At 41.8% G+C, this 23,426-nt stretch overlaps 1 protein-coding gene across 3 annotated transcripts; it reads left to right on the top strand.

Annotated features, from left to right (window-relative positions):
* Positions 1–296: 296 nt before the first annotated feature.
* On the top strand, positions 297–22,471 carry IDS (iduronate 2-sulfatase). Of its 3 annotated transcripts, none has more exons than XM_082322823.1 (10): positions 297–398; positions 1,180–1,316; positions 2,384–2,561; positions 3,438–3,526; positions 4,803–5,003; positions 5,612–5,782; positions 6,446–6,572; positions 8,110–8,283; positions 8,990–9,320; positions 22,385–22,471. In XM_082322823.1, the coding sequence occupies exons 1-10, from the start codon at positions 302–304 to the stop codon at positions 22,461–22,463; spliced, it is 1,584 nt and encodes a 527-aa protein (XP_082178949.1). In that variant the 5' UTR covers positions 297–301; the 3' UTR covers positions 22,464–22,471. The 3 variants fall into 3 exon arrangements, with proteins under 3 accessions (XP_082178949.1, XP_082178950.1, XP_082178948.1); XM_082322824.1 differs by lacking the exon at positions 22,385–22,471 and having other exon boundaries at positions 8,990–9,125; positions 9,219–9,533; XM_082322822.1 differs by lacking the exon at positions 22,385–22,471 and having other exon boundaries at positions 8,990–9,533.
* Positions 22,472–23,426: the final 955 nt, after the last annotated feature.

Here is a 23,426-nt window from a genome sequence, read left to right as displayed (position 1 = left end):
ACAATTGGCAGCTTTCCCCTCTGCTAAAGGCAGGCAGGTCTGTGAAGGACGGGTCAGAAAAGCGGCCAGAGCGGCTCTGTCCCCTCCGGGCCGCGACAGCCGCCCCGCCGCGAGGCGGCGTGAGGCCTCCCGACAGCCGCGCGGGGCCGGGGCGCCACCCTGTGGGCGCGCGGGGGAACGGCCTCCTCCCGGCGGCGGCGCCGATGCCGCTGTGGGCGGGGAGGGCGGCGGGGCTGGGGCTGGGGCCCGCCCGCGGGGAGGGCCTAGAGCCGGGCCGCCCGCCCCCGCCCCTCCCTGCGAGATGGCGGCGGCCGCCTGGCTTTGCCTCTGCCTGTGGCTGCTGGGGCTTCCGCGCCGCGCCTTCGCGTTCGCCCCGGAGGCGGCGGTGGGGCCCGGAGGTGCGGCGGGGCCCCGGCTGGGGCTCGCTCTCGCGGGAGGGGAGGGCCGGGCCGGGCCGGGCCGGCGGCGGGGCCTGGGGAGCCGGGCGGGGCCGACCCGTCCCGACCGGTCGAGCCCCCGCAGCTGCCCGGGTTCGTAGGGGAGCGCCCGGGCGGGCCCGGCCGCGGGCCCCGGCGCTGCCTGGTTTGGCTGGCGCGGGGTTCCGGCGGAGCCCCGGCTGCCCCGTGTAAGGCTGCGGCCTGAAGCGCCTGCGGCAGCCTGTGCGCTGTTCGAACCGTAACGTAGCTTGCCCCCTTAGGAGGGCGTTTTAAAAAAAAGATATGTAATTAATTTTTTTAAAAAATGCTTTCTTTTATACAGGATTATACAACATAACAGCATCCTTTTATACAGGATTATACAGCATAACAGTGTCCGAGTTTTACCTGTGGCTTGATATCCTCTCAAAGCTTGTAGGCTGTAGAATTCAGTAGTAGGTAGAACTATAAAATACCTCCTGATTTCACACCACCTTTGTGTAGCCAGCTGAAGAACACAGCATGGGAGGAAGCAACGAAATAGGAAGGGAGGTGAAAACCACCATAGTTCTGCCTAGGCCAAATAAGAATTCCTACATGTTGAAGGAATTAATCCCAGTATTTACATTTCCTTACAAAGATACTAGATGTTCTGGCTGATTTTATTTAAGTATACTTCAGGGTTAAAAACGGATACAGAAATCTGCATAAAGTAGCCTCTTGCGGCTCAAGTTAATATATTCCTAATTCTGTTTCTTCATAGATGGCATGAATGTCCTGTTCATAGTTGTGGATGATCTGCGTCCTGTTTTGGGCTGTTATGGAGATAAGCTTGTGAAATCTCCAAACATTGATCAGCTTGCTTCTCAAAGTATTGTGTTCAACAATGCCTATGCACAGGTGAGATAAATAACTTAATAAAAATGTTTTCTCTGTGCAAAATAATTACTGGTTTTATCACAGTAGGCGTTAGGCAGACCGTTGGAAAAAGCAACTATTTATTAACCTGAAGTATTTCCAGTAGAAAATAAATGGTAGGGCTGAACTGTGCTGTTTGAACCTATCTTTACTAAGGTGAGAAAAATGAAAACAGGGCATTTGAATGGTGGTATTTGTGCAGCCCTTGGAGGAGTGTAATGTCACTCAAACATTTTCACTGTTAGCAGCAAAATGCTGCTTAAAAATGCTGTTTTACTAAATCAGAATGATTTTTTTCTACTGTTTATAAAACATTATTTTTTACTTTTTAATTTTTTCTTTTGAGGAAATCTGTTCTATAGACTTTTGTGAAGGGGCAACTTGTGTGGTAAGCATCACTTTTAAATACAGGGCTCAAAATCTCACTAATTGCTCTTGAATAATTTGCATAGGATGCCTACATTCCCAAGTTTCTCTCTGCTGAGAAATTAGAAGCTTGAGTCTAATTCTGACTAGGGATTAGGACTTTAAAGCAATAAGTCTTGGCTTTTGCCAATCAGCCAGAAGTGGTGAGGCCTCTGGACCATAACCTGGACCTTCCGTATGTTTATCCTTTTCATTATTCTTAAGGCAGTCCAGATCAACTAGACTTTGGGCTTTTGTCAGCGCAGTCCATCTGCCACTTCTGCTTAATTCTGTGTGGGTGTGAGCTATTAGATTTCAAAAGCACTGTCTTTAACGCAACCTGACTTTTTTTTTTTTTTTTATTTTTGCACTGCTAGCTTCATAACCGAAGCTTTTAGTGGTTAGGAATTGGTTATTTAAGGAAAAATTATAGATAGGTAAATGCATATCTTGCTAAAAGCTTGCAATTGGGAATTGATACTCTTAATAAGAACGGTGTTCATTCCAGCTTGAAGCGATATGAAACACTTTCACTGCAGTTCCTGAGCCTTCGGATGTTTTGCCCAGCTACACCTAAGTCAGTTCATACGTGTGTTTGCTTTTTGTTCTGAATTGATCCTCTTTTTGGCTGTCTCTCTCCTCAGCAAGCTGTGTGTGCTCCCAGTAGAGTGTCGTTTCTCACTGGACGCAGACCTGATACTACCCGACTGTATGATTTCTACTCCTACTGGAGAGTACATGCAGGAAACTATTCCACAATGCCCCAGTATTTCAAGGAGAATGGCTACGTGACCCTATCTGTTGGGAAAGTTTTTCATCCTGGTATGCTTTGAATTGTCATGTGCTTAACATACATGCTTAACATGTGTATTCTCACAAACAGACTTTACGTATAAGTATCAATTGTGTGATTCTTGTCTATATTGACAACCTAAATCATAATCATGAGCCTGATTGTAGGTTGTCTTTAAATCTTAATTTTAAATCTTAAGGCATTAGAGAGGAATATATCAAATGACTCTTATCTAATGAATATTTTCACATCTTGTCTAGGGATTTTGGGAATAAATGTCTAACATTCTAAAAATATATCTGGAAGTTAGGTATCCGCTGAAGATTAAATTACTGAACAGCCTCATTGTCTTAGTTCTGCATATACACGTTTCATGTTTCATAATAGGCTGTCTGTTTGGATCAGGAGATATAGAATGTCTGACAAATACCACCAATTAAATAGGAAATTAGTTCACTAGTTAAACAGCAATAATGCTACTGTATTGAAAAATACTGTAATACTGACCCTCTTTTTGGTAGTTCTTTACCCCAGAACTAAACTTGTGTGGATATATGAACTTTCAGGTGATAGTAAAGCTAATGAAGGATGTACATGAAGACTGTTATTAATCCTGTTTTTTTTGGTGATTTTTTTTGCTGCTGTTCCCTGAAGTAAGGTTCTTCAAGAGGCTTGAGTCTCCCTCACCAGTAAAAGGTGTATTTCAGGGACAAATGTCTGTCAAACTTCTTTACTTTTATTTCTTGGTTTTCTTTTTCTCAGTTGTCAAAGATGATTTGAAATCTTTCTTCATTTAGCATATTGAAAAAAAAAAAAAGGCAACTGAAAACAAGTTAAACTTGTGCTTGAGCTCTTGCTGGTTCAGTGAACTATTAGAGCATTTCTAATGTCTTTACCCTTTTCAGGGGTTTCATCCAATTACAGTGATGACTATCCATACAGTTGGTCCATTCCACCCTTTCATCCTTCAACTGAAAAGTATGAAAATGATAAGGTAAGGGTGATTTGCGGGACCCAAACAAAGAAGGGTTTTCAGGATATAACCAAGTTCTTTCTGTCAAGTGCAGGCTATGCTCTGTGTTTTTTGAGAGTGCAACCTTGTGCAGGGAAACAACTAGTCCAGTTTGGTATTCTGTTTCTTAGTCTTCCAAAAGAAGGCGTATCTCCTCAGTTGTCTGTCATATTAATTCATGTGTCCATCCTGCAGATATTTTAAGTATTTCTAAATTAATATTTGGAAACTTAAGTTACTGAGATAGAACAGTGCTTGCAAGAAAGAGCGATCTTAATTTGTGTCTAAGTCATGAATTCCTTTATCTGAAAAGTGCAGTTGTTAACATCCACCTTAATCTTGCTTTGCTTAGTAAGTGACAAAACATTGTCAATAGCCTTGGTGAACTTAATTCAATAAAGAGCTCAGGGCTGAGCCCGTGGAGGTCATAATTAAAATAATCTTTAAATAATCTGAAAGTTTATAATCTGATTCAGTTTTCTAGAATGTTTGTTACTCTTAAGTGTGGCCCACAAGCATCTGTTTTACGCTTATGCAAACATGGCGATAGCATCATGAGCTGGAGTCTGTACAGTGCAAGGCTAGGAGCTCCAGCCATGAGGCTACAGACAGCCTTGACGATGCTTTGTTCTTGCATTTACTGCTGAAAAAGGCTGGTTTTAACAACAACAGTATTTGCATCCATGACGTAGTTTTCTTTATGTTTATTTAGCAGCTCTCCCAAACACCCTGCTCCGGCCACCTTTTCCTGGCAACCGTTTAGTTTAATTTATCTTTGTTCACTGATAATACATCAGCCACTGCTGGCATTTGCTCAGAAAGTCAGTAGCTTCCAGGCAGCTTTCTATGAGCTCTTGGGATCAGAAGGAGTAAAAATGCATGTGTGAAGTATAACCAAATTCTGCTGCCTTGCCAATAGGTCAGAGATTCTATTTATTGTAGAAGCTGTGTGTTTTCCCATATGGCTGTGTTTAATCTTCTGCTGAGCTTTAGAGAGGATTCTGCTTTTCCATAGGCATGGAAGTTGCATTCTTCAACTGCTGAAGCTGTCTGCTCAGTCATTAATGTACTCAGCACCTTTACTGTCCATAGAAATTGTGAAATTCCTTTTCGTATCCAATCTGTAGTCTTTTGTTGGTAGAAGCATTGAGAAACAAATTGGTTTGAAAGTTACAGAACAGAGGATTTCTTCCTTGTTTTTACAGAAGTTAAGGTACGTAACTATTTCTTTTTTTTTTTTTTTTTTTTATTTTTAAAGACTTGTAAGGGAAAAGATGGAAAACTTTATGTTAACTTGGTGTGCCCAGTGGATGTGACAGAAATGCCCAGTGGTACTCTGCCTGATATTCAGAGCACTGAAGAGGCCATACGCTTACTGAATGTTATGAAAACCAACAAGCAAAAATTCTTCCTGGCTGTCGGTTACCACAAACCACATATCCCACTGAGGTACCCGCAGGTGAGGAAACCGGAGCCTGCAGGGAAAGGAACTTAGACAAGCATTGCTTTTGCTTTTCAAAGGTGTTTCCACAAATGCTTTACTGCTGTCATTTCTGGAAAGCAAGCTGTAAACCAGCCTTGATTTGGTGTAACTTCAGCAGTCGCCTGTGTTACATTTCAGAATGTTTAATGAGAATGAGTTGTGAGCACTGAGGCCAAAGCCAGGCTTCTACCACCATAATAGTGACTGCTATTGCATGGAGATAGTGTTCAGCTTGATGGAGTATGACCTAATGAGGCCTTACAAGATCTTGTACTCCATTCCCTGTTGCAGTTGGTAGCAAAACTCCTACTCATTTCAGAGGAGGTGATGTTGGACCTTTTATTTCAGTGTTGCTTTGAGATACAGGAGGCTGTTTTTAGGTACTTAGTAACTCAGTGTTTTTCAGGAAGTGGTTGGGGCTGACTAGCGTACTATTGCTACCTTTTACACTCTGGGGGAGGGGGAGTGAAGCCTTGCAAACTGTTAAGAATCGTGCAAGGCAAAACGGTTGCTGCTTTACAACACAAAGTTTACAATAGACTTTAGAGGTGAGAGCAGTCTTTATGTGTGTTTGTATTGTAAAGGAATTTCTCAAGTTGTACCCCTTGGAAAACATCATGTTAGCCCCAGATCCCTGGGTGCCTGAGAAACTACCTTCTGTGGCGTACAACCCCTGGACGGATATCAGACAGAGGGATGATGTGGAAGCATTAAATGTTAGTTTCCCTTATGGACCACTTCCAGATGACTTCCAGGTAAGCTGTTGATACAGTGCACTGAAGTCAAGCTGCCTTAAGTTGGTCGGATGCAAGGGAGCAGTTGGCTGCTCTTCGATGTTCCCAGGTATTCAGCAACTGACAGTTTGCAAACAGTGTGAATTCCCTGCCTTGCATACTGTCACCTCCAGCTTTGTAGGCAAACCTTCACTGTAACTGCAGTCGGGCTAGTGGGGGTGGCGAGGAAGAGATCAGCCATCAGCCAGTGATAGTAGTATGTGCTGCTGGTTTGTACATAAGGGAATGTATGTAGTAGCTACCAATGTTGTGTTTGTTTTCATTATCTGAATCTGTTTATCTTTTTCAAGCCACCACTCGGTGTATCTTCTTTTGCAAGATTTTCCTTGACTTTGCAGTGCTTATGCCAAAATAAGGTGCACTGTCTGGACCCTGAGAGAAGCAGAACTGATTGGTTTGCAACGTCTTGCTTGAAAGAACTTCTGGGAGATAGATAGAATTTTCCAACTGCCCCCTCCCTGTTTACCTTTTCTGGGACATTAATCAGGCTACAGACACTTAAAAAATAAAGCTTGACCCGTAAAATCCTTTTGTTCCTTTAGTTACACAGCCACCCACTGTGTGGGTGTCTGGGGAAGAGCTAACTTTTTTTTTTTTCCTCTTCCCTGTTTTCTTAACTTGCAGCGACAGATTCGTCAGAGCTATTATGCAGCAGTTTCTTACCTGGATATGCAAGTTGGCCTGCTCTTGAATGCTTTGGATGATGTAGGACTCTCAAATAGCACAATAGTAGTTTTTACTGCTGATCATGGTAAGCATTTAAATCTTTCTCCAGCTCACTGTTAATAACTTAATTGTGCAACTCAGTGCTGGCATATTAATCAGGTGTGTGTTTATATAATGTACAGCAGAGCTACCATACCTCGTATAGCTGGCTGGTCTGTCTCTAATTAAATGGACTGACACAGGCTTCTGTGGCTGCACAGCTCTGTCCCCCTGCAGGCACCTCTCTTTAATCAGGTTGAGGGTCTGCTAGTGAGTGACGAGACTGTCTGCCAGGACACTGGGCTGAGCTTGCTGAATTCCCACCTCCTACCCAAGGAGTGACTCTTGCTGGGAACAGGATAGCGACCACTCCTCCCCCCTTACAATTTCTAGAGAGCCATCTGGTACAGTGGGTGACAGGCTTTCTCATTAACTGCTGAAGTGTGTTTTCTTGCACTTGTCATTGCTGCTTGCAGAGCATCTAAACTGATAGCAATATGGCTCCCACCTCATAACTGAGGTCTTGCACGCTGGATCCTGGTGGTAAAAATCTGAATTTGAATTGTGGGACAAATACCTCAAGCGTTTAATGTTTGTTTCAATACTCTAATATTCATTAAAATACTGCCTACCCCCTTCTCCCCCCCCCCCGATCCCTTTAACTGGGGGGATGGCTTAGTTGACTTAAAACAGTTAGGATATGGCTTAACTAAATCAATTTAAAGTCACATATTTAGTTAATTTGGGTTGACTTCTGTGAGCGTGTGTGTATAAACAAGCCCTTATGATTTGTAGAGCAATGGGATTAATACTTCTGGTACTAAAGTGACTCTAGATGTTCCTTCTGACTTGCCACTTTGACTTGGACTTTCTGTTACAAACTGAATTCCTCTTTTCCTTGCTGTGGTTAACTGTCAACAGTTGGTGTTTCCAGTACCATGGCTAGCAGTGGGGTCCAAAAAAATCATGTGTTAACATAGCTGTCATAGAGTTCCTTTGTCTTCCCCCGAAGTGAAGTTGGCAATAAATCTGCCTGGAAGGAAGTCATGTTGGCATCTCTTCCAAGAGGAAGAGGAGAGCTAAAGAGTTTTGATCTCTATTGCTTCCTCAGGGGTAACATCCTGATATGGCAGTCTGGCATAGATAGCAGCCTTGGCTCCGAGGGATGTTCAGTTACAGCGTTAACAGGAGTATTGGAGAGCTGGCAGCTGCCCAAAACTTAAATGAGTGCTTTGTGGAATTGATCTGGAGACTCTAGCAGGCACTGTGACACACCTCAGTTCCTCTTTTCTGCTGTTTTAATGCTGATTTCCTAATTCTAATCTAGAGTAGGGGAAATAAGGAAAGGTGTAATTATTTCCATAATAGGAGGATCAAGTTGCAAGATTTAGCTGGCTGTTGAAATAGCTTTTGCATTAGAGAAATATCTTGTTATATTTAAATACAGATTTTTATTTGCCTTTTAATATAACCTTGATAACAGACTAGTGGCTTCAACAGCTAGAGTCAATTTATATTGAAAAAGAAATGACTACTAAATTACAACCCAGTATCTGCTCTGAATTGTATTCTTTGTCATCTAGGATGGTCCCTGGGAGAACATGGTGAATGGGCAAAATACAGCAATTTTGATGTTGCTACCCGTGTGCCGCTGATGTTTTACGTACCAGGAATGACAACTTCCTCTGTTAGTCAAGGAGAGAGGATCTTCCCCTACCTTAACCCTTTTAGCCATATTTTAGGCTTAGTACCTCAAGGTAAATTTCCAGCATTTATTTTTTTGTTTGCTGTGGATATAGGTAAAGGAGAAGTGGCGATGTAATGATGCTTGGCTACAGGCAGCTTGAGTCAGCGTCATTGACGGAGCTTCTTGTACAGATGAGGAACAAGATGGTGAAGGGAATCCTTGGACACAAACTTTTGCTTTGGTTAGATCTGCTTTAGTCGAAACGACTGGATGTCTGTGTTAACACAGCAGGTGATGTATTTTTGTGTGGTGTAGATGCCTAAAACGATACCTGACCTACCTTTTGTAGTGGTGGCTGCTGTCTTTCCAACGGTGATTAGTAAATATTCTCTGTGTAGCATCTGTACTTAAAATGGTGGCCTTGGAAACTGTTTTGATGGAGGCACTCTCATGTTAAACTACTGACACTGGAATTTGCTTTCTCTTTCTGAAGAGTTCTTTTTCAAAGTAATGAATATTATTGTCTTGAAGGCTGCGCATTTGAGAAACTTAAGTGCAAAAATTTTCTTGTTAAAAATACATCAGAAATGCATAGACTAGCATCTTCAGAGCTAACTGCCACACTTTAATTGCCTTGATTTTGTTACCCCACAAATCCAGTACAAAGCACTTTCAGTAAAGCACCAACTTAATTATCAGAATAAGTTTCTAAAATCTTCTAGCAGTGTCTGTCAAACCATCATGTTCCATAACTTGTATTTTGGTGTTTCTTCTAGGGCGAAGTGAAAAAGTGGTTGAGCTCGTGTCTCTGTTTTCAACGCTTGCTGAACTCGCTGGCCTGCAAGTTCCTCCTGTGTGCCCAGAGACTTCATTTCATGTTGCACTGTGCACTGAGGGGGCAAGCATTGTCCGGTATTTTAATGTCTCTGAAGAGAAGATGGAGGAAGAGAAGGATGGGTATGATGACACTTACAGGTGTTTTAATGAAGAACCTGTTGCTTTCAGCCAATATCCCCGGCCTGCGGACACTCCTCAGTGGAACTCTGACAAGCCGAAGCTGAAAGACATCAGAATCATGGGCTATTCCATGCGTACCATTGACTACAGGTATACTGTATGGGTTCAGTTTAATCCTAACAACTTCAGTGCTAACTTTGAGGATGTCCATGCAGGAGAGTTGTACATGGTGGAGACTGATCCAAATCAGGATTATAACATCTATAACAATACCTCACATGGTTGTTTTTTCAAAAAAATTCTTCGCTTCCTGAAGCACTAGGGTTCAGAAGCTTTCGTGCATGTTCTTGCAACTGAAGTAACACTTCCTTTTTTGTATAAAATCTTTCTGTTGTACAGAAAACACTTGGATTGAATTAAAATCCTGTTTGTGTCAAAACACTAGCTATTGCCTTTGTCGTGTTACAGCCCTTATTACACTGAAGTAGTCAGAGTAAACTTCCGTAGTTGTGTTTTCAAACACAAGCTTACACCACTTCTGAAAAGGTCACGCAGGGTATGCAGGCCCATACTGTGAAACATCTCTGGTCTTCTGTTCTGTAGTGACTGAAGAATTAAAATTCGTTATCTGTGCTGAAACTGGTGGTGTGAAAGGTGGAAAAAGAGAAACTTCTGTGTTTGAAAGGCTGTGCAGAGAATGTGTGTCAGTAAGCAGGTCCTGTCGGCTTTACCTGGGAGACTTGGGGCTGGAGTTGTTCAAGGAGACATTTGATAGTGGTGAAGGACTGAGGTTATCTGCTGTCATCAGCCTTACCTCTGACTAAAGCTAAAAGAGAAACTTCATGTGTTTCATTCAAAATTTAATTATTTTAAATAAAAGCTTTAATTTGGAGATTCATGCTTCTTATCATACAGGATGGGATCTGAATTTTTAATTAACATGTATGAAATGAGTGCTTTCATCACTGAAACACTAAATAAGACTGAGGGGTTAAGGTAACACCAGTATGCTCTTCTCTGTTTTTTCATGAGGGTTGGTCCGATGAAGCCCCACAGGTGAAAAGAGAGGGAAACCTTTAGCTGTTGTAGCTTGCTGGTTGCTGTAGTTGCTGAACTGCTCAGTGCACTTTTGGGGGTTATCACATCCAGTGACAGAAACTTGGATGTTTGTGTTCTTAGGTGCCAAGTGGGGCTTGGCAGTCTTGGTTTTGGACTAGTATAGCTAAAAGCCTCTCATTTAGTTTTAAGTTTTTAATGTGGCATTTAGCAACGCAGGATGTGGAGCATTAGTTGTCCCAAGTTAATGCGGGTAGGTAAATTTCCGTATGGCCAAGTGCATTAAGGTAAATATGTTTGGGAGCTTGCATCTGAGAAAAATGCATTTGCTGAGTATTTTATTTAAGTGCTATCTGTACCTTGTGCTCACAGACACGAGGTACACTGTGCTCTAGTGTGATGGCAGTAATTTGTGTTGTGTTCTGTCAGCCTGCTGGATTTCTGCAATTTCATCTTGGTCATTGAGGCTCTCAAAATTTGTACCTTAACAGATAAGAGCTTGCTCAGACAGTGCTAACTCCTGCTACCTTCCTCAATGAACTGCTCCAATTCCTACAAAAAGAAAAAGCCAGCGATTACTTGTCTTTCTCAGATAAATTGACTTTAATATCCTAGAGAAGCCACAGATATAACTTTATTTCATTAAAATCCATGTGACAGTCTTATTCCTAATTAATGTAGAGCTCCCCACCATGAATCTGATTCTCTGTTAGAAGACAGTGGTTATTTAGTGCCTTAAACTCAATTAGAAGAATATATTTCTTATGAACTTGTCATTTGTTTTACTCGGCCCAAGATGCTGCGTGTTCAGCAGCATTATTATTCCTGATGAAAACATATTTTTCCCTCACTTACGCGTGTATACTTAGATCCTCAGCTGGTGTGAAATACTGCAGTCGCATGTAGCAGATTCAATGTAGCTATACCAATTTCACACTGGTTGAAGGTGTGTTTTATTGAGAACGGTGCCAGGCAGAGATTTGGAGTCTGCAGCTAGAGCTAATTATATCTCTGACACACTTTTCTTCAAAGGAAAATCAAATATTGGGAAAGTTATTTTGGGGAGATGTATTGAAGCGTTAAGGATTAATCTAAATCTCTGGTATGCTAGGTCAGTAACACAATGTACATTTAAAATTGCTCTGGCAAATGGGTATTATCTTAGACTTGGCTACCTGAGCTTTGAGTTTTGTTCTCCTGCTAAAACACCTGTAAAAACAAACAAACAAACAAAAAACCCAAAACCTTTTTGGGGGGACTTAAAATTATAGCATGTAGATAAATTATTTAGGAATTTATTTGCATGAAAACGTTCTTGTACATACCCTGCCCTCAGCCTCCCATCACTTGAGGCAATTTAATTTTTCAAGTGGAGATAAAAGTCCTGGTGCTAGGTGAGGAGTATTTTTTTCCTCAAGTCATTCTCTCTATATTGGAAGGGAAAAGCTGCCCTTGACCTTCCTTAATCAAAATCCAGTAATCTTTTGGGGAGACATGAAACAGAATTGTCTCTGACAGCCAGTGAATCAAGGCTGGTATCCACGTGCTCAGGGCAAGGACGTTCTTGAATAATTGCACAAGTCGCTGAGCAGGACTGCCGTCCGCCTAGCGAGCAGTTTCCTTCTGCCTGCTGCTGAGTTGAGGCGTCACGTTTTTGAGGATGAGTGAGGCATAGCAGTAAAAAAAGCTTTGCTCTGGCAAGTGCCGTGTGAGTTAGTTTTGTTACGGAATTGGTTGAGCGAGGTGCAAAACCAGCAGAGACAAAGGGAGGAGGCACATTTTTTTTTCAAACAAACCAAAATGCTGCTTCTCCTGGAGAGCCTGAGCTGTGGGCTTTGCTGGGCTGAGCAGCCTCCACTGAACGAAAGAGCTTAACAGGAGCAATAAAAGTAAAGTGCTCTTGTGAACAGCGCTCTCTCTAGAGGGAAGAGGATGCAAGCCAAGCATCAGCAAATAAATGAGATGCCAGTGCTGACCCTATTTCTCAGGATGGCACCAGAACAGCTGGAAGAACAACATGATGCTGCATCAGCAGGAATTGTTACCTGTGGTACATGTATGGAGGGATTCCACCGGGGACCCCAGAGTAGCTGTCGTAAGCACTTGGCACAAAGCAGAGTCAATAAACAGGCCTCTGTTAATAAGCTAATGTACAGGAGTGATTAAGCAATGGAATTAAAATTTTGGTCTCTAAACAGCTGTACATCAGTCAATCATAACTCGTGACATTGTTTCTAGTGTATAGATGTACAATATCCTAAAATCAAAGTTTTTAACGCAAAGTAAAAAATAGGCTATGTACAAAGCAGAAGCAGTAGGAATCTTTAAAAAATGGAGACGGCTGTGTATTTGGGTGTACTTTTTATCACTCTACTTGAATGTTTACAACGTGCTGTTTGCAAAGGAAAGATGTGGGTCTGATTGCAGGCATGCCGTGCACACTGGAGCGTATGGAAATGCTGTAGCTGTGCAACAGAGCTGCTGTGCCACAGATTGGGATCCCCCCTTTGGCCTGTGACCTGTGCTTGCTGGGGGAAATGGGGTACGTTTTGAATTAATAGCTGTCTGTGCGAATTGCAAATGTTTTTGCATGGTAAGACAGACAAAGGCAGCTGAGTGTCCCAGCTATTGGTCAGATGTTACCTTATTAATCACTGTTGCATGTTAATTATATATCAGCGACTTGCTGCTGTGTTGTATTGGTCAAGTGGAGTCCCCTGCTGGAACGAGTGTTCCACAGCATGAAGGATGGCATGTAGGTATGATGCTTCTGCCAGGGATGTTTCTTAATTCCTGGTGCTAATGTGTGTTTTCTTTGATAGGCGGCAATATCACCACTGGCAAAATGGCCGTAATGTCATGGTCAGCACCCAGCTTTTGCAGGGCACTGTGCTCAGCTTACGTTTCAGACCTTTAGGACAGAATCTCAGGCTATATTTGCAAGTGCCTGGTGGTTGCAGCTGAGATCCTTCGTTGAATGTGCAATTCTTTTTTTCTTTTTTCTCTCTAGTGGTTACTTAGCATTCAAATGTGAAACGCTACATAAAGAATGAAATTACCCTCTTGGTAACTAGGTTTTCCAGCACTTTATAGTTTTCTAGGCTATAGACCTTCTTGCGCTTCACATCAGAAATTCCCAGCCAAGTTAAGATGGCTCTGTGTCAAAACTTTTTATGCCTCTGTGTTTGACTTCCTAGCTAATGAAAATTATCTTCAGATCTGCATGGGTGGAGCTTGACTCCAATGTTCTTCTCTGCCTACATGCACAGATCTCCTTTTAAAGTCTGTGGGAGTTCTGCTTATGAAAGAAGATAGACTACCAATGTCAAGATCCGCCATATGAAGCAGCAAAAAGAGCCTTTTGCCCTCTATCTTTAACACTTGGCTCAATGCTGAGTAGTAGAAGAACATTTTTATCCAGCAGCGTTTGAAGGCCCCAACTATAATGGAGCTTTGAGTAAGCAGGAGGAAATGGCAAAGTTTGTGATATTTCTGTAGGTGCAGTTGGACATGGAGTGGGGATAATAGACTGAAGCAGCAGAGAGGAAAGGAACAGTAAGATGTAATGAGCAGTGAAATCGGATATAAAGTCATGATCTGAAAGACTGGGATCCAGCAAGAAGGTAGAAAACAGAAATCTAAAGAGAGCAAGACTGGAAAGGGAAATATTTTCTATCTCTGGTTGTAGACACTGCAGACATGTAGGGGTACTCGGATCTTCCTGTTGCTGCTCTAATCTGTGTTTTAGGTATAAAATCTGTAAACTTTGTACATGTTGTGATTGACTGCACAAGTTCTTTGAATTTCTCTCTGAAGCACTTTTCAAAATCTACCTCTGGACAGTGTGTTGTGATCCTGTCCCAAGTATACTCAATTTGGCATTATCCATGTATTCAAAACCCTTGCTCTTTTCTTTTGGTCCTGATGCCGAAGTAGAATCAAAGTCTTTAATTTCTAGTATGTTATACACTTGTGTTGAAGATTCCCGGTTTACTCCTTACTGTGTAACCAAAGAGCAGTTACCTGTAGGTTACGTATTCCTAATTGTTTGAACGTGCTCTGTGGCCAGCCTGCACTGAATGTTCAGCAGCTCTCTGGGCTGGATTCCTCTTTGGCGGCCCACTGAAGCTGCTCGGTGAAGTGGATACAAGTGAAGTCAGACTCTGGTCGTGCTTCAGGGCCGTGTTGGGCTGCAAGTGTAGCTCAAGTCTTAGGAACAAAGTCTTGCTTATGCATCTTTTGTCGAGATTGCAAGAGCTGGCTGAGGATCATCTGACTGCAGTCTTTTTTTGTCAGGAAAATGGTTATTTGATTAAATCAAACCGTCTTATGTAGAGATATTGCTTTGGTGACAGTTTTATTGAAAAGTTTTGCTCTGATAAGATCAGGGACCTTTGCTTCAATTTTATTTCAATTTTTATTATATTGCCTAATTTTGACATAATATAAAAGGGTATTATAACAAATGAGAATGCAATTACTTTGTGAAAATAATAAAGTCAAAACAAAAAATTTGACATCATAGAAGGAAAGTGTTCACCTTTGTCAAAATGAAGTGGCTCATTTCAAGAGTGTCAATTCAAGTTTTTAAACCAGAATTTTTTTGTAATTTTTGTCTGGCGGGAAAACTTCAAAATATTGGCAAAAAGAAAGTGATGGAAAAATCCCAATTCATGCAGCTTCTATGGTGTTAAAAATGCCAGTTCTAATTGGGCTTCACAACTGATTATTCACATTAGCACAGTGTCGAAAGCTGGAGTTGGGTTTAGGCCCTTTCTGTTTGCAGTGCTCTAGAAAGAGAGCGGTATCTGTGCCCCGACGCTCAGACTGAAAGAGAGAGGGGCAGTCAGGGAAGATTGCTGCTGTTTTACAGAGAGGGGACTCCAGCCTAGCGAGCTGAATTTTTTACTCAAGGTTGGACAAGAGTTGTGAGCAGACATGGATCTAAAAGGACATTGATTCCTTTTCTGGTGCTTTTAACCCAAGGCTGTTTCTGCTTTTCCAAAGCTTTCCGAATGTGGTCTACAGATGACACGAACTAGTCCGAGTTGAGGAGGTGCTGCTATGAAGAACACGTGCCCAGCTGGAAAAGGCTAGTGGTAATTCTCTGAAAAATGGAGCAGCAGCTTTTTCCTCCATTTCCCCTCTTACCCCGCCACCGTCAAGCTTTGTTGTACTGCCTGGCAGGCTCACCCCGATCCTGCTGTCGGAAGGACACCCCTTCCTCTTCTCCTTCCTGGGAAACCAGGCTACACAGCCCCTGCAGAGCCAAAGAAATGCTTCCCCTGGCCGGGGAACTGCAGTGAATTTTAAGCAGGGCTTTCTCTCCCAACAAATTGCCTAATAAAAGGGCAAGTATTAATCACATGTCTGGAAAAAGTTTGTTTTGATCTCTGTGTCTGCTATTCCAGCTTTAAAGAACAGAGCCTTTTCTGAAATACTTTCCTGGTAATAGAATTAGGATATAATTCCTAGAAGACAAATCTTGGCAGGTATGAAGTGTATAATATCTATCCTTGATTGAACCTGCAGCCTAGCCTAACTCTTCCCACGTTTTCCTGTTTTCAAAGTGAGTTTGATCTTGTGCTGAAGGAAATGATTCTCTTTACTTGAGCCCTCTCGAATATTTCACAGCAAGAAGGATGTGATCCATTACTTAGGGAGCCCTCATTACATGCAGCTGTGGGATACTCATCTTTTTCCTTTATGTGCTCTGCTGGAAGACTTGGATACCTTGTTTTACTAAACAAAATCAAGGTCAGAGATGTTAAAAACAAATAGATCGGCTTATGGAACTTGATGGTATAATCATTTTCTTGTCGCCAGCTTTAGCTTTTCTTTGCTGAAATAAGATTAGCACAGATTAAAGCTATTTATTTTGGAGGTATAGCATTCTGGACAGGGAAGCTGTGATGGGTTTGCTTTAAATGGGTCTTCATATTTTAAGAATTTGCAAATGCTCATTTCTTTTGAGGGTTATTTGTTTCTGTAACTGTTACTCTTGCCTGCAATTACTGTTTTGCAAGATAATACTCGCTGGAAACACCTCGAGTGTCTTCTGTATTTGTTCCATATTGCTCTATTAAAGTAATGATGTTCTTTCTGATGTACACCCATGCAAATGAGATCAGAATTTTTCACTGCCTGTGTAAGTCTGAGGATTCTTTTAATATTCACTTTGTGAAAGAAATGAATGCTAACCATTTACCTTCATTAAATACAGATAGGCTCTGACCTAGTAAAGCACTAAGCCATGAACTTAAGTACATTCCTATTCAGTAAAACACTTAAGTGTGTTAGTTAAGTATGTGTTTCAAACGCTTTGCTGAACCAGCGCCAGAAGACTGTGGCCCATGCGCCCCAGTGCTAGTGCTCCCAAAGGGAGCCCGTGGGCTGAAGAGACCCGCCCCAGTGGGGACCTGAGTGTTAGTAAGACTTCTCTGCTAGAAAAAAATATCTTGGCACTCTGTGTTTTAAGGTCAGTTGTTCACTTTTCAGGAATGTATTGGGTTTACGTGGCAAGGTTTTGGTAGCACAGGGTAGAATTTCTATGCTTGTTAGACTTCATAAGGCTCCCACATCTCTCTTGCACCTCTCCCTTCTCTCTCTCTCTCACACATTTATTAGTTTGAAACAGTAGCCAGGTCTGGATTTCTCAAAGTTTCTTCTATCCTTGATTGCAGATCAATAGCATTTCACTTTCCTTGAGAGGTTTCAATGAGTCACAAGACATTAAAATGAAAAACTAGAAAGTGCAAACACATAAGCGTTCCTACATCAAATCTCACACACAAACCTCATGTAAACCTTCCGTCTGCTTTACAGGTAGTGCTTGTCTACGCTTTGCGTTGCCTCTTCTTCGTGGCCACAGCTGAAAGGAGGCAAAAGTCCTCCAGCTTTTCATGTCTTTGTTAGGATTTTGTAATAGTTCTTCAGATGTCATCTGCATATGTGGGAGCGGCTCTGCCCTGTAATTCCAGAGCTCTTCAACTAGAGGTCAGTAACACATCAAAGAACACGAGACAAAATCGTAAGCTGTGGGATATTAGCTACCGCTAGACATTTTCTTTTGCATTTGAAATGAAGACTTGTGATATGGTTAATTATCATCAGCTATAAGTCACTGAGATATGTGACCAGAGTAGTGGAATGCTTCTATTGTCTTTTTTTTCATGTTGGAAGTAGTGCTTCCAAATTTTAAACAGTAAGAAAAATGATCACCCTTTTAGTATCATTTGTTCTTACATAGCAAGTTGCACGTTTTCATGTGATACGTAGTTTAGAAAAAATCTGACTTCTAGGAATTTTTACTGCTAAATCTTTATATAGTCTCTTCAGTTGCATTGGCATTTTCTTCACGCGGTGCTAGCTAATGTGCTTGGAAGAAAAGATCGGTGTGTGAAGCAGAGGTGGTTAAAAGTAGATTACTTTACAAATAGGCTGAAAGTCCTATTTGTCATGTCCTTACAACTTCACCGAGTATAGAATAGATCAGTCACCTTTTAATAAAGGGTAAGTTTAGGAATGCTTAAAGGTAAAATAGACTTTTTTTTTTTGTTTCAATTTACTTTAAAAATAACCCTTATTGTTCCTGTAATCATTCCATTATTTTTTTTTTTTTTCTGCTAAACTGTTCTTGCTCGGTGATAGAGGAATTGGTCGTCTGGACAATTAAAAAACAATTTATGGAGCAGCTCTTTCTCTTCCAGACGCATTTCTTTAAAGGATGTCTTGAACTGTGCTGCTATTTTAGTAGCAAGTTGTTCAAATACATACTCTGAATCATTCCTCCATAGAAGCAGGCTCAAAGGATTCTGTTTGTATTCTTTGAGTGTGTCCTATCCTGAAAATACTCATTTCCTTTATCATGACTAATGCCATTACTGAGAGGTTTTGCTGAGACATTTAGTTCAGCTGTGTTCATGACCGTGATTAGTGCATTTGTCTCCAGCTAAAATGCTGATTCTTATTTGAATGCTGCACTCCTAAGAGCTGTGCTCTAACTCTTTATGAAGGAGAAATTGCTGTTTCCCAGCATTCTTGTCTCAGTTAAGTTGATTCTCCTCCCCGCCCCGCATAAAGAAACCTAGGCCAAGGCATTTCAATAGTCTTCTTACCCAAGTCCTGTTTCCTTCCCTCACACCAGTTTTACCCTTGCAAGCTGCATTGTGAATAAAGCCAGAGTTAGTAAGAGTGGAACCAGACCTAGTATTTCTAAAATGTAAAATATTAACAACATTTATAATGAATGATGTAATTCTAATGAATAATATCAACATGAGAGACGTAAGCCTTTCTCAATGTATTGGCAACCAAGAGTGACAGGCCTGCCATCAGTCCAGACCCCCAAGACTTCACTGAGCTCATTGCACTCCAAAAATCTCTTTCTGAAATAAGAGAGTAAAGGTGGTTATGCTATCTAACACAGGTTTCTCATGAGCTTGGCTCAAAACAGCCAAAGACCTAATTTTAGCTGGATTCTGTGCTTTGGCTCTGTGTTTTTCTTTCCTTTCTTCCCCCCCCCCCCTTTAAATTCAGAAGTGTGACAAAGAATAAAAAGTCTCTGAGACGTGTTTTCTCAGTGCAGGTTGGTTACTATCTATACAGACAAGTTCATAGGGAACCTGTTGTATATGGGGAATATAAAGTCACATTAGCATTAAGAAACTCTTAGTGTAATTGGAACTGAAAACTTGAAGATATAAAACCAGGTCAGTGGGGCTCCTGTTGTGAGCTGCAAACACAGGCGACCCCTTGTGTTGGAGCAGCAAAATGCATTAGTCTAAAAGTGGCTGGTTTAAAGAAATGATTATGCCTTGGAAATGTTATGGGCAGGATGATGGAGATGAGCTTGAGGGTTGGTATTTAGTTTTGTAAGGATATTATTAACCATAGTTTCATTTGGAACTGAGATCAGGCTGAAAAGTAGTGTCCTTTTCTTCAGTTCTCTTCTCCAGGCAGGCTTCAGCCTGCACAGCAGTTTAACTCTTGTGGCCAGCTTGCACTTTCATGATTACTACCTCATAGAATCATAGAATCGTTTAGGTTGGAGAAGACCTTTAAGATCATCGGGTCCAACCGTTAACCGAGCACTGCCAAGTCCACCACTAAACCATGTCCCTAAGCACCACATCTACTCGTCTTTTAAATACCTCCAGGGATGGGGACTCAGCCTTGGCCCATTTGATGTGCTACCAGCACCTCCCTCTTTAGCACCAGCAAGGCAAAAAGATCTTCGCAGACAGCAGTCACTGACTGGAGGTTGAACAGTATAACTGCTTTTAAAAGCCCAGTGCAGTCATCTCTCAGGGTCTGGCATCTCTGTTTCTTGAGCTCGTACATTGGCAAAGCACGCTGCTCCAGCCTGCCAGCTCCAGAAGCAAATGGTGACAGGCCGTCATCATCTGTTATCCCCTGTCATTCAATCAGTTTTAAAATGGAAACCCAAGCTTGTGGGGTAGAAAATCCTTTCATGCATTTGATCATTGAATGAATAGGGGAAACAAAATGTAATAGGAACTCTATTTTTTTAACCTCTTTCATAAAGCAAATCAAGTTCTCTGCTAGTATGACTGCCTGAAAGCCCCCGGGATTAGCAGATTTGCATTGTTTCACTCAAATGGCAAAGGTAGATTTCTAGTTTAAGTGGTGCCATGTGTGGGTTTTTTTTTTTTTACTAGAAAATGTTCAGTGTTTCAAATCTCCCATTCTCAGTTGGGTCTAGAGACTCTACCTGGATAAGGGCCCAGTTGTGCTAGACACCGTGTGAGCCGTTGCAGGGGGGAGGTTTTGTGCTGTGGCTGAGCTGACTGCCAGCAGCGGGGACGGGCCCACCTCCCTGCTGCTGCTCACAGCTGGCTGGCTCTGCCCTCACCCTTCTGTTGGTGCGTGTCTGATTCCCTGCGAGCTGGTTCAGCTTGATAACCCAACAAAAAACACTTTTTTTTTTTTTTTTCTTCTGTTGATTTAGCTCACCAAGAAGTTAGAGGAGTACCAGAGCCGGAAGGGGTGTGTGACCTAAGACACAGCTCCTGCCTTGCAGAACTTAGCACCTCTGTGAAGAAGGCAGATGAAAGAAATGCAATTACCATTGCCTTTCCTAGCAATGTATCTGAACTTCTCAAGTGGCTTTGCAAGGAGTGCGGTAGCTGTATGGAGGCAGTAGTGCAATTAGGGGGTGTGGATTAGTATGTTGTTGCAAGGGGTGAAGGTGGTCGTCTGGCCTGATTCCAGAAGGTGATGAGCACCAGGTGGGAACTGGATGAGGTGAGCTCATATCATGAACAGCAGTTTAACAAATAATAAAACTAGGGGGATCTGATACTATCACTTTCCAAATTGGGCAATTTCAAGATCCTAAAACGCTGATTTTTTTTGTCAGCTACAGAAGACGATTTAAACACTGCTACTTAAGCATCATACTAGTGGCTTGGATAACGACTGAAAAAACATTAATAGTATTCACACTGAGATGTTGCTTTATCCTGTGTTCTTCTGAAGATTAATTTTTGTACAATGTAGTTTTTACCCTTATGGATCCTTAGTCTAACCAGAAAACGATAAAGTTGTACAATGTTAACAGGCAGCTAAAACAATGCTTGTTTTAGGGTGAATGGGTTGTTCCAGCTCCAGGTAAAATCTGTGGGCATATTGCAGTTGACTTTAAAGGGTTGGAACTTAGAGGATTTCTTCTCCTCTTCCCTGAAACTCTCCAATCTGCTGATACAGTCTACTGTCTTGGACTAACCAAAAAGGTCTTTCAGCTACGTGGTGGTACGCTTGCACAGAAAGCCCAGTTTTAGTCCTATTATTGCCTTATCTCCATAGAGTTATTTTTGTTATTGTTTATAGCTTGTGAAAACGGGCTTATCGCCAATGAGAAAGCAAAGAGGGAAACTCTCTCTGTGACAATTTTCGTACATCTGGTATCATTATAAATATTTTATATTATTAATAACAAATAGCAGTTTTACAGAAATGGTTTCCTTTTATGGGCGATGGTAGGACAGCTGTCTAGTTTGTAATTTTATAATTTGTCCTGCAGGCAATTTTGTGCTTATGGCATATTGACTTCAATAGGGAATTCTGCTTAAAACCTGATGGCACAACAGATAACTCTGTATTTCCGTGAAGGCAGGTGTAGGCATTTGTGTTTCCACTGCCAGGCTCTAGGTACCTCTTTGGAGAGACTTTGGAGGAAGAAATCGGTGGGCTTTCCAGGTGTGTCCAACATGTGGAAGTTGAACTTGCTAGGAACAATTACACTGATCCAAATAGTTGGAAACTTACCTGTCCTCCCCTTAGGAATTGTTTTAATCTCTTCAGAATCCCTTGGGGCTTTGCCATCAGGAACAGGATCACAACTTAGATGAACATTACCAAAATTACAGCGACACCTCAAAGCTTTATCCGAAAAAGAAGCCCCATCATGCTGATACTGTACGAGTACGAAGACCTCGTTTAGGTTTCCTGGCGTGTGCTGGAAGACACCTCTAACCCCACCAGTAGTCCTTGTGTTTTAGTGGGACTTGTTGTGGGGTAGGGATTACTCCCTCTATCTATCTGAAGGATACCCGGGTTCATCTAAGTGATAGTCCCAGCCCCAAAGGACGGCTAGTAACACTGAGAATGGTTGATTGTATTTAGCAGAGCTCTCCAGTTCTTGTGAGCTGAGCTAAGCTGCTGTCTAGCAGGTGAATCAGAAAGCTTGAAGGCAGTATCTGGAACAGTTATTACCTTCCCCTAACAAGACCCTGACTGGCAAGTTGGGTTTAATACTTCTAACATTAATAGCAAAACCACTGCAACCTACTGACTAGTTCTCAGACACAAACCAGATACCAGGGATCCAGTATACAAAGTCTTAACCCCCAAGGCTATTGGCCCATTTTTTCACTCTTTCAAATAACCTTGCCTCTCATAAATCTGTTGCTCATTTAAAGCAAACTTTCTGCTTGCATCAGAAATTACTTCCAGCATTGGATATGAAGCATTCTGCAATATGTTATAAAATGAGGGCTGGATTCACTGCTTAAATAAAGAAAGCCAGTTTGCTTCAAACGTATCGTTTATTGCTACCTTCATGCTGTATATTTATTGTGAGGATATTGTCACATTTCTTTCAGTTTTGAAAATGTAAGTTGGATTTTCTCTTTCAGGTTGCCATCTGGTGTATTGCGAACAGTCTCAGAGAGTAAGAGGCCATCTGTTAATACTTTTTCAGGAAGCTTTTTATAGAGCAGTGAAGTGGCAAATCTCAAAAACACGTTGTAATGACTTACAAGATCTCGGGTATGTGTACAAGTAAAGGCTGATATTTTATTCCTATCAACAATATAGTTATCAAGCTGGGAAGGAAAGGAAGAGAAGAAAGAGAACTTGCACACAAATGCACATGCATTTTAATGGCTCTATTGCATATATTACTTTACATTTTATATAAAAATAGGAAAAGTGAGTTTCTGAAGCTCTGAATCAGTTTATGCTCATGTACTTTGGCAAGACTGATTGCCTCTTTGAGAAACTATTTCTTTCTTTAACCATTAATAGAAGTCAAGTGACCCAGGATTTTGCCTAATAATGTTAAAAATGTAGCTTGCATTACTGTAGCATGTGATTTTGCATCTCTAGTGGCTGGTATACCTAAGATGCTGATATGTCTACTGCAAGATGGCTGCCATGTAGGAAGGCCTCCAGTTCAGACCTGCTTTTAGTGCCAACAACCTCAAGCTCAACATCTGGTGTATTCCTACATGTTCCACGTTCAGCTCCACAAGTAGAGCGATTTTCAACCCAAATTTGTCATGCTCACTTGGTCATTAATGGTAGCAGTAGAGGACACGAGTGACAGAAGTGTTGCCTAATCAGCCACTGAAGTATTCAGATTGTTGTGGAAAGAGAAAGATTGGGAAGGAGCTAGATACGAGAATCTCCAATTAAATGCATGCAATGAAGCTTGCTGCAGAGCGCTGCAGGAGTAGTTAGCATTAACACTGGCCTCTCTGTGTGGCTGGCAGAGCATGCCTCTGTTTTTTCTGCTCGTGGGCGTATTGTGCAATGAGAGGAAGCAAGTAAATCCTTGTAAGGTGCTGCGATGCTGGTGATGGTTTAAAAAAAAAAAATCATGCTGATAATTGGTGCTATTATTTTACAGTAAGATAAATTGAAGACCTGAGGAAGAGAAGAGGTGACCTTTGTGAG

Source organism: Platalea leucorodia (assembly GCF_965183815.1).
Source record: "Platalea leucorodia genome assembly, chromosome: 10".
Taxonomy (NCBI): domain Eukaryota; kingdom Metazoa; phylum Chordata; class Aves; order Pelecaniformes; family Threskiornithidae; genus Platalea; species Platalea leucorodia.
The sequence above is the reverse complement of the archived record's forward strand: the minus strand, read 5'-3'. Positions and strand labels throughout refer to the sequence as shown.